This window comes from Cnephaeus nilssonii (genome assembly GCF_951640355.1).
Source record: "Cnephaeus nilssonii genome assembly, chromosome: 14".
NCBI classification, from domain to species: domain Eukaryota; kingdom Metazoa; phylum Chordata; class Mammalia; order Chiroptera; family Vespertilionidae; genus Cnephaeus; species Cnephaeus nilssonii.
Genome location: NC_137085.1, coordinates 66,297,445 through 66,308,237, shown reverse-complemented (window position 1 = coordinate 66,308,237; position 10,793 = coordinate 66,297,445). Strand labels below are relative to the sequence as shown.

The 10,793-nt window shown below is 41.0% G+C and overlaps 1 protein-coding gene across 3 annotated transcripts in view; it reads right to left on the bottom strand.

Moving 5' to 3' along the window:
- Positions 1 to 10,793, bottom strand: part of IFT74 (intraflagellar transport 74) — a 110,156-nt gene that overhangs the window by 27,575 nt on the left and 71,788 nt on the right. For all 3 annotated transcript variants that reach the window (XM_079790692.1, XM_079790691.1, XM_079790690.1), the window contains 2 exons: positions 7,972 to 8,069; positions 7,010 to 7,136 (listed from right to left, as the gene is read on the bottom strand). In XM_079790692.1, coding sequence (XP_079646818.1) covers positions 7,010 to 7,136; positions 7,972 to 8,069 — 225 coding nt within the window. The remainder of the gene's footprint in view (positions 1 to 7,009; positions 7,137 to 7,971; positions 8,070 to 10,793) is intronic.

The window sequence follows — 10,793 nt, the reverse complement described above, 5'->3', positions numbered from 1 at the left end:
TAATGAACAAAATAAATGAACAAAGTGGAGACAGACTCATGGATACACAGAACAGGTGCCAGCTGTCAGAGGGGAGGAAGTTGGGGGCTGGGTGTGAAAGGTAAAGGGATTAAGCAAAGAAAAAAAAAAAAAGACTCCTGGACACAGACAACAGTGTGGTGCTTTCCAAAGAGAAAGGGGTGTAGGGGAAAGTAGAAGAGGTTAAAGGGGGAACATGGTGATAGGAGATTTGACTTAGGTTGGTAATCACACAATACAATATACAGGTGATGTCATCTAGAGTTGTAAACCTGTATAATACAGGTGATGTCGTCTAGAGTTGTATACCTATATAATTTTATTAACCAATGTAAAGAGGTGTAAGTTTCAGGTCTGCAAGATGAAAAAGTTCTAAAGACAATGCGCATACAGTTAACACTTCTATACTGTACACTTAAAAGTGATTAAGATGGTAAATTTTATGTGTTTTTCTCACAGTTATAAAACACTTGTCATCAAACCAATAGTAGGTAATAATCAAAGTTAGAATTTCCTCCTCTAGTGTTTTGGGTACAATTCAAATACACAAATAAAACTGTGACAAACTCTAAACAAATCTGGGCAGATAAAAAGTACTTAAATATGTAGAATAACAATTGTCCTCTTATATCATCAATCTAAATTCAATTATATATTAATAGCATTCAATGTGTATTTTTAGGAGCATAATCCTATATAATAAAGAGGTAATATGCAAATTGAACATTACTCCAACACACAAGATGGCCACCGCCATGTGGACACAAGATGGTCGCCAAAAGATGGCAGGGGAGGGCAGTTGTGGGCGATCAGGCCAGCAGGGGAGGGCAGATGGGAGGTACCAGGCCTGCAAGGGCGGGCAGTTGGGGGTGAGCGGGCCAGCAGAGGAGGGCAGTTGTGGGGGACCAGGCCTGCAGGGGAGGGCAGTTGTGGGTGATCAGGCCAGCAGGGGAGGGCAGTTGGGAGGGACCAGGCTGGCAAGGGAGGGCAGTTAGGGGTGACCGGGCCAGCAGGGGAGGGCAGTTAGGGGCAATCGGGCCAGCAGGGGAGCAGTTAGGCGTCGATCAGGCTGGCAGGGGAGTGGTTAGGGGTGTTCAGGCTGGCAGGCAGAAGTGGTTAGGGGCAATCAGGCAGGCAGGCAGGTGAGCAGTTGGGAGCCAGCAGTCCTGGATTGTGAGAGGGATGTCCGACTGCCCGTTTAGGCCCGATCCCACTGGGCCTCTAGTTCCTGAAATAAAACTCCTAGGGAGTTTGTGTTTTAGAATGCAGAATCCTTCTGATTTTAGAAAAGTACTATAGCACATATACTGATTCTTATATAACTCCCACAGCAAGATCTGAGACAGCAAGTTGACATCAAGTACATGAACACTGTTGTAACAAAAAGTATGGACAGGCACACTAGGTAGGAGAATTAAAGACCATAAATGGCTTCATGTTAGTTCAGGTCAGATTAGGTTTTGCTGCCAAGAGCATTTTAGATTTTGGGGTTTCAGATAAATGAATATTATGGATCCATTATTATATTTCAAGAATCTTTCAACATTTTTAAGTTAGCAAGTATTAATTAAGTTTCATTCCCCATGATTTTACTAACAGAGGAATTCCAAGTAGATGAAAACATAGCTAATTCAAAGTTACCACACAAAGAACACCCGTAGTTAGATCCACTCGTTCAAAACCCAAAGATTCAAGCAAATTTTTATATGACTTTATCCCAGGCTCTTTAAGCTCAATTTTGCGTATTTGTTTCTAACCTCTGCCTGCACTATCCAAACGACAGCCAGTAGCCATATATGGCTTTTGAGCATTTGAATGTGTCTAATACAAAGTTAGATGGGCTGTGACTATAAAATCTAATAGGTCACTTTTATATACTGACTAGTGGCCCAGTGCACAAAATTTGTGCACATTAAAAGGGAATTAATTAGAGGAAATATTTTAATATTGCTATCTGCCCTTTCTCTACAATAGAAGTGTCAGCAGACTGGATCAGAAAACTGTGGTACATCTACACAATGGAATACTATGCTGCCATAAAAAAGAAGGAATTCTCATCATTTGCAGCAACCTGGGAGGAATTGGAGAACATTATGTTAAGTGAAATAAGTCAGTCAATGAAAGAAAAATACCACATGATCTCACTCATTTATGGATAATAAAGAACATTATAAACTTGAACAAAAAGATAGATACAGAGACAGTAAAGCATCAAACAGACTGTCAAATTACAAGGGGAAGGTTAGGGAGAGGTGGGGGAGATAAGAGATCAACCGAAGGACTTGTATGCATGCATATAAGCATAACCAATGGATGCAAAACTCTGGGGGGTGGGGGCATATATGGAAGTGGGGTGTGGGGAGGGCAATGGTAAGATATGTACACATATAATACCTTAATAAAAAAATTGAAAAAAAAATAAAAAAAAAAAAGAAAGAAAAGTAGTAAAATGTATATGAAAATAATATATAAATTTATCCTCTCTAATAAAATGGTAATATGCAAATTAACCATCACTCTGCTACACAAGCCACGCCCACCAGCCAATCAGGGCGAGTATGCAAATTAACCCCATCCAAGATGGCTACAGCCACAGAGAGCAAGGTTTCCTAGGTAACAGAGGAAGCCAAGCTTTCCATAGCCGTTGCAGGCCTAAGCCTCCACTCAAGCTACAAAGTTTCAATTATAGAAGGTAAACAAATTCAAACAAATGGCAGCAGAATGGAGCTTGAGAGAGCAGGCCAGGGTTGCCGGCGGCAACAGGGGAAGCAAAGCTTTCCGCACACCCTGGCTGGGCTCACCCGCTTAAGGCTACAAAGTTTCAATTGTAGAAGGTGAATTAACTGCCACAGAAATGGCTGCTGCCCTGGAGGGAGCAGCAGGCTTGGCTCCGCTCCAGGCTACAAAGTTTCAATTGTAGAAGGAAAATAAATTCCAGATACCAGGGCCTCCACTTGGGTTGCCAGGGGGTGTGGCCGGCCTGCAAACCACCATAGGCCCCTCGCTCAGGCCACCCCACGCCCCAAGGGAACCCCACCCTGATCCGGGACACCCTTCAGGGCAAACCAGCTGGCCCCCAGCCGTGCACCAGGCCTCTATCCTATCTAATAAAAGAGTAATATACAGATTGATCATCACTGCAACACACAATATAGCTGCCCCCATGTGGTCAAAGATCCTGCCCCCATGTGGACACAAGATGGCCACTACAAGATGGCCAGCAGGAGAGGGCAGTTGGGAGGCACCCGGCCTGCAAGGGAGGGCAGTTGAGAGGGACCAGGCCTGTAAGGGAGGGCAGTTGAGAGGGACCAGGCTTGCAAGGGAGGGCAGTTGGAGGTGATCAACCCTGCAGGAGAGGGCAGTTAGAGGTGACCAGGCTGGCAGAGGAGGGAAGTTGGGGGCAAACAGACTGGCCGGGGAGCAGTTAAGCATCAACCAGGCTGGCAGCGGAGTGGTTAGGGGTGATCAGGCTGGCAGGCAGAAGCGGTTAGGGGCAATCAGGAAGGCAGGCAGGCAAGCAGTTGGGAGCCAGCAGTCCTGGATTGTGAGAGGGATGTCCCAGATTGGAGAGGGTACAGGCTGGGCTGAGGGACAACCCCCCGCCGTGCACGAATTTCGTGCACCGGGCTTCTAGTTAATAAACAATCACAACATGATATAACAACAATAAAAGCATGATATAAAAACAACAAAAACATGATGTAAAAACAACCCTGATAAAAACAATGACTGATAAATTGATTAAACTTATTCTACTATTTCCCTGTATACCACATTAAGAGTGAAAACACTTTCAGAGTGCTTGACTAATTTCCCTTGTGATGAAGTATTTACAACTTTAACTGTAACGTCACATGCTCTTCGAACTCAAGAGAAAGCAACATATAACTGACCATGTCCGAAAAAGGGTTCAGGTAGGAATATTCCTATTCTGTCTAAAGTTTGTCCTCGTGATTTATTAATAGTCATCACAAATGCTGGCATCACGGGAAACTGTCTTTGAATTAATTTAAATGGAGGCTAGTGTCAGATGGGGACAAATCAACTTTTGGAATCAGAACAACCTCTCCTTCTGAAGATCCTGTTAATACTTCAGCTTCAATAATGTTAGGTCACAATCTTTTGATAAGAAATCTAGTACCATTACAAAAACCCCATTTACTATTAAGATTTCTCAGTAGCATGATGATTGCATCCACTTTCAATTTTAATTTATGACACAGCATTCCCGAAGGAGTAATACTATTAGGAAATTCGTTGGGAAAAATTTCCTTTTCAGCATCATCTGTTGAGTCAATGGAATCATCACTCAAATATGTGTGAAAATCTCCATCGAGTATATCCAAAATTTCTTCATTTAATTTTTGAACATGCTCATTTTTTTGGACAAAGAATCGCATATTTAGATATATATTTTAATGTTATCTATAGATACAGTATTTCCAAAGGTAGCTTCAATAATAGGTCCGTTACAAATCATTTCACAGGGGAGTTCAATAATATCCATTCCTAAATGAAAACTGCTATCCAGTTTCTCATCTCCAACTTTTACTAAACACTCACTATAATCAGAATCCTCTGATCTCATATTTGTTTTAAGAGACAACTTTCTTAAACATCCCCACACACTACAGTACTTTAAACCTGTTTGTACTATGGCCGATTGCATAGCATGCAGCACAATACTGAGACATTGTAGAAAATATCCTTCAAGAAGGAGAACTTTCCCACCAAATGCAACATTCAAATTCATAATTTCTCTTAGTAATCCATCTATAGCATTTATAGCATGTCTGGGTGCCATGGAGCATTCATCAATAGTAAGAAGTTGGGCCTTTTTAATGGTTTTTAGCAACTTCGCTCTTTATATCAAGTCTAGAAATTGAAGTTTCATTTAATGGAATTGGTAATTTATATTGGGAATGAAAGGTTCTTCCACCGAGAAGTAAATTTTCAGCATTTCCTGTAGACGCTGTGGGTAAAACAGTACCACCACGACCTCTAATATAATGTATTAAAACTTTATAAAGATATGTTTTTCCACTACCACCTGGACCATCCAAGAAAAAGCATTTGGGGTGTACAGTTTGATCTTCGATGGCTGAAGTTATAGTATGAAAGGCTGCCAACTGTTCATCATTCAGAGAATTTATTAAAACCTCTGCCTGTTGTCGCTCGTACGATTCATTACATGTATTTGTATCAGTTAATAAAGGATAGTCTGGAAGTTTGAAATGTGAACATTTCATTTCATGCAATATGAATACCTCTTGAATTTTGTTAAGAGCATGCATTGTTTCCATCTCTCCATCCCAGTCTCTCCCAATCTCTGTCTCTCTGTTTTTCTCAGCAGTCCTCCAGGCCTCCCTGCCTCCCTCTCTCCCTCTTCCTCTTTCCCAGCTCAGAGGGGGCGGGGCCAGTGGGGGCAGCTCCACCCTCTGCCTGCCTTGGGGCCTCATTCTGAGAGAGGCTCTGAGAGCGAGCTGGGAGGGAAGGAAAGAAAGGTAGAAAAGGCTGTGAGCTGGTGGGTGCTGTGTGTGTCTGTGTGTGTGGTTGTGAGTGAGTGTGAGTGCCGGCCCCGCCTCCCCTGGCCCCGCTGCCACAAGCCCCCACCCACCAGAACTGCTGCGCATGCAGCCTGGACGTTAGGTCAAGCCTTCGATAGTTGTGGATGTTACGGACCCTGGCTCTGTATATATATAGGTTACATGTTAAAATGATCTTATTTTGGACACACTGGGTTAAATGAAATATATTATTCAAATTCATCTGTCTCTTTTTACTTTTTTAACACGGCTTCTAGGAAACTTAAAATTATATATGTGGCTGGCATTACATTTCTGTTGGACAGTGCTGTTCTATTCTCGGATTAATCATCATCGCTAAAACTAATTATAATTTAAACATTACTTCCTCTAGGATACTTCTCCTAACTACCCAAGACTGGGGTGAACATGAGTCCTATGTATGTACTTCCATTGCTCCTATGCTTCTATTATAGCACTATTTCATTATATTTTAACTAGAGGCCCAGTGCACGGAATTTGTACACAGGTAGGGTCCCTAGCGGCTGCCGACTGCTGGCCAGGGCGCCTCCCTTCCCCTGTCCACCTTCCACCTGCCACCGCTGTCACTGCCACTGGCACTGCCGGCCGGGGGGGACCTCCCTTCCCCAGCCGCCTGCCGCTGCTGGCCCCACCCCCTGGTTGAACTCCCGGTTGAGGGGACAATTTGCATATTAGGCTTTTATTATATAGGACTAGAGGCCCGATGCACAAAATTTGTGCAAGAGTAGGCCTTCCTGCCCTAACCAGTTTGGCTCAGTGGATAGAGCATCGGCCTGCGTACTGAAGGGTCCCAGGTTCGATTCTGGTCAAGGGCATGTACCTTGGTTGTGCGCACATCCCCAGTGGAGGGTGTGCAGAAGGCACCTGATCAATGTTTCTCTCTCAATGATGATTCTAATTCTCTATCCCTCTCCCTTCCTCTCTGTAAAAAACAAAAACAACAACAAAAAAAGAGTAGGCCTTCCTTCCCCTGGCTGCCGGCACTGGCTTCCCTCTGGCACCCGGGACCCAGGCTTCCTCGCAGCCCTGGCTTCATTCGAAAGGTAGTCAGTCCGGAAGGACATCTGGTCTAATTAGCATATTACACTTTTATCATTATAGATTGTTTACTTTCAATTCCACCAGGTTGGAAGTTCCTTGGGGAAACAGAGTGGATTTTTTAAAGAGTCTGGGAATAACCAAGTTATAACACAGACATAGAGAGAGATTTTAATAAATGTTAAATGAATGAGACTATTCAATGAAATACTATTAAGTTGTTGTGAAAAGTCACACAAAATTCTGAGACTATAAATGATTTGAAGCAATAAGCATTCATAAATTATGTCCTCGGTCTTTTAAAAAAAATCAGAGAGAATAACATTACATTTTTTGTAATTTATTACCAAAAAAAAAGGTTTTTCAAATCTAGGTTGTTTTCTTACCTGAAGTCAAATTCCTAGCTGTACTTTGTGATTTCTGCATTTCAGTAGATTTAAAATTGAGATCATCCTGCATTATCTTCAGCTCTTGATTGGTGATAGAGGATATCTGTTTCATACGATTTATATTCTGTATTTGAAGAGAAATAAAAATGATTTTAAAAATCCACACATTTAACACTTCAATAAAACTCGTAGAAAACACTGCTGAAGGATTGGATGTTTTGAATGGATATTCTTTTTTGAAATACATCATTTATTACATATGTTTCATAGAAGAACAGAGTGAGATGCAAACCAGGTTTTCTCAATAAGGACAGGCTAAATTAAAATTCAGAATTTTAAAAAAGATTTGCTTTATTTCATTGCACAAAAAACTCAACACTATTTTAGGAACTGATTCGAGTCTTAAAACACTAAGAATATTGAAAAGAAACACGTATTTCTCCTCTCTTGGTACCAAACACCAGTGGCTGCTTAATAAACATGTTTTAGTAAAACAAGATACTCATTAGATACCTCGTACCTTTCTGTTTATAATATATATAACAGGGTAAAAATATATTTAAAAAACATATATTAACATTTTCATATATCTGGATTTAGAAGTTTATCTGTGCAAATGCTACTTCTAAAAGTTCAGATAAATTAACAATAGAAGAAAATTTTAATAATTACTCTGAATTAGTCCCTCACTTACTGCTGAATATTGACATCATATATATAGAGATAGATAATACTGATATACATGTCATCCTTTTCCCCATAATCCAACTAATTAGCTGAATTTTGCTAGAAAGACAAAAATTAATAGCTTAAGGAAATAAAATAACAAGCAAGATAATTTTAAAGAAACAGTTTAAATGAACAAATGTAGTAATGAACCATGCATTTTTTGAGTTGGATTGAAAGAGGTAATCGCAGTAAAAATAATGAGGACATCAGGACAGGTACATGGTACTTACCCGACTACTGTGCTCCAAAAGTGCAACAATGTCGGCTTCTATCTGTGCCTTCCGTTCCAGTTCCTGATTCTTATTTCCCTCAAAAGCCTCAATAAAAGCTGCCAATTGAGAAATATGATGAGAGGCTACTCTTGCTATAGTTCACACTATATAAACTCTGATTTGTGGGTCTTAAGAGTAGAAATTCAAAGCAAATTTTAAACTATCTATGTTTAATATTTTATTAACCCAAGGGTAATTACTCAATAAGAACATCTCTACATTCAAACTTTTAAAGCTTAATTGTTATAAACTTATAAGATACAAGTAAACTAAAAATTTATATAGGCCCAGAAGTAACAGTTGATTTTTAAAAATCAGAAAAAAAACCTGTGTTTACATAGGATCTCCTTGATACATCTACAATTATTAACATCTATAATTAGCTACTAACTTTCCTTCTGAAAATATTACTGATTACTATATTATCTGAAAGTCAGTATTATATTATATTACTTAAAATGCTGAATTAATCTCAAGTAAATAAGTTTAATAATTTGTTCAGATTATAAATATTCTAAGAACTCATCTTTCTTCTTGTCTAATAGAACCAGTACACAATTTGCTCTTATTTACTTTCTTAAAGTATTTCTACAGATCTTCTAAAAATAAAAACTTACAGTTAAAAACAATTTTACTGCTAACATAAAACAATAAATTAACCATTAACAAAACAACAAGAAAGCCCAATGCATGAGAGAATATTTTTGCCAATGCTATCTCAGATAAGGGTTTAATCTCCAAAATTTACAGGAAACTCATACAACTTAACAAAAGGAAGGTAAACAATGCAATCAAAAAATGGGCAAAGGACCTAAATAGACACTTTTCAAAAGAGGGCATACAGAAAGGCGAGAGACATATGAAGACATGCTCAAAGTCACTAATCCTCTGAGAAATGCAAATCAAAACGACAATGAGGTACCATCTCACACCTGTCAGAATGGCTATCATCAACAATTCAACAAACAACAAGTGCTGGCGAGGATGTGGAGGAAAACGAACCCTCGTGCTCTGCTGGTGGGAATGCAGACTGGTATAGCCACTGTGGAAAACAGTATGGAGTTCCCTAAAAAAACTAAAAATGGAACTCCCATTTGACCCAGTGATCCCACTTCTGGGAATATATCCCAAGAAACCAGAAACATCAATCAGAAAGGATATATGCACCCCTATGTTCATAGCAGCACAATTTACAATAGCTAAGATTTGGAAACAGCCTAAGTGTCCATCAGCAGATGAGTGGATTAAAAAACTGTGGTACATCTACACAATGGCATACTACTACGCTGCTATAAAAAAGAAGGAACTTTTACCATTTGCAACAGCACAGATGGAACTGGAGAGCATTATGCTAAGTGAAATAAGCCAGTTGGAGAAAGATAAATACCACATTATTTTTCTCATATGTGGGATATAATGAACAACATATACTGATGAACAAAAATAGATCCAGAGACAAAGAAATACTGAACAGACCATCCAACCTCAGAGAGAAGGCAGTGGGGGGTAAGACATCAACCAAAGGACTTGTATGCAAGCATATTAGCATAACTAATGGACATGGACACTGGGGCAGTGGGGGTTTGTCCTGGGGGTGGGAGTGGCAGGGGGGTCAATCAAGAAAAAAGGAGACACATGTAATATTTTAAACAATAAAAAAACACAATGAATTAATTTTGATACTTGCTAATATTTTAAAGAAATATTGGGATATTGTTAAATCAGAGTTGGCAATTACTGCTTTATAGCATGCTTCTATAAAGGTAACTATTGACATCAGGCCTATAAAAATTCGGATTTTATAGGTCTAGCAAAATGACACTTTAAGAAGAAAACCAGGAATAGATCATTTATATCAATTTTGAAACTTTCTTAATGTACAATATAAGATTAAGTGAAGATCAATCTACAAAGTTAAGATTTTTTTAAGTGAAGAGAAGCTACAACTAAAGGCTACTAAATGTGATAGAACTAAGTAACAATAAATAAATAAATATTATAAAAGCTAAAATAAAGGTGAAAGATATTAAAGGTGAACATAGTGAAGCATATAAGAGAATATTCAATAGTCAATCAGTAAGTGGTCTATAGTCTCTCTATCTATATATATAAAACCCTAATATGCAAATAGACCAAACAGCAGAACAACTGAACAACTGGTCGCTATGATGTGCGCTGACCACCAGGGGCACACGTGGAACATGGCTGGCACTGGCCATGGCGGGATGGTAGAGCAGGTGAGCAGGGGCACCAGACCAAGGCGGGGCACCGGTTGCTGTCATCAGGGTGAGCCTCTGGTTGTTACTGAAAGTTCTTTGCTCCCATGCACTGCGGTCCCACCTGGCGCTCACACCTGCTGCTGGCGCTGGCCCCACTTGCACCCGCTGCCGGCGCAGTCCCACTCGCACCTGCAGCCAGTGCCAGAGCTGCTGCTCGCATCCGCTGCCGGCACCAACCGCCCCTGAGGTCTTCTCCACTTCCTCCTGCTCCTGAGGGGCAATCGAGGCAGCAGCCACCGCTCCCACCTGCTGACAGCGCCAGCACTGCTCGTACCCACTGCTGGTGCCAGCCCCAATCACTCCGTGCCATCAGCAGGTGCAAGCGGGGCTGGCACTGTCAGAGCGTGCGAGCAGCGGTGGTGGGAGCGGGGCTGCCGGCAGGCAGGGGACTGGGGGCCGCAGTGGGAGGGGCCAGGTGGGGGCACGGAGGATGGGCCAAGACCCGCCCCTATGCCCACCGCAGCCTCGTGGCCTAGAGTTCCTCTCAAGGTGCATGAATTG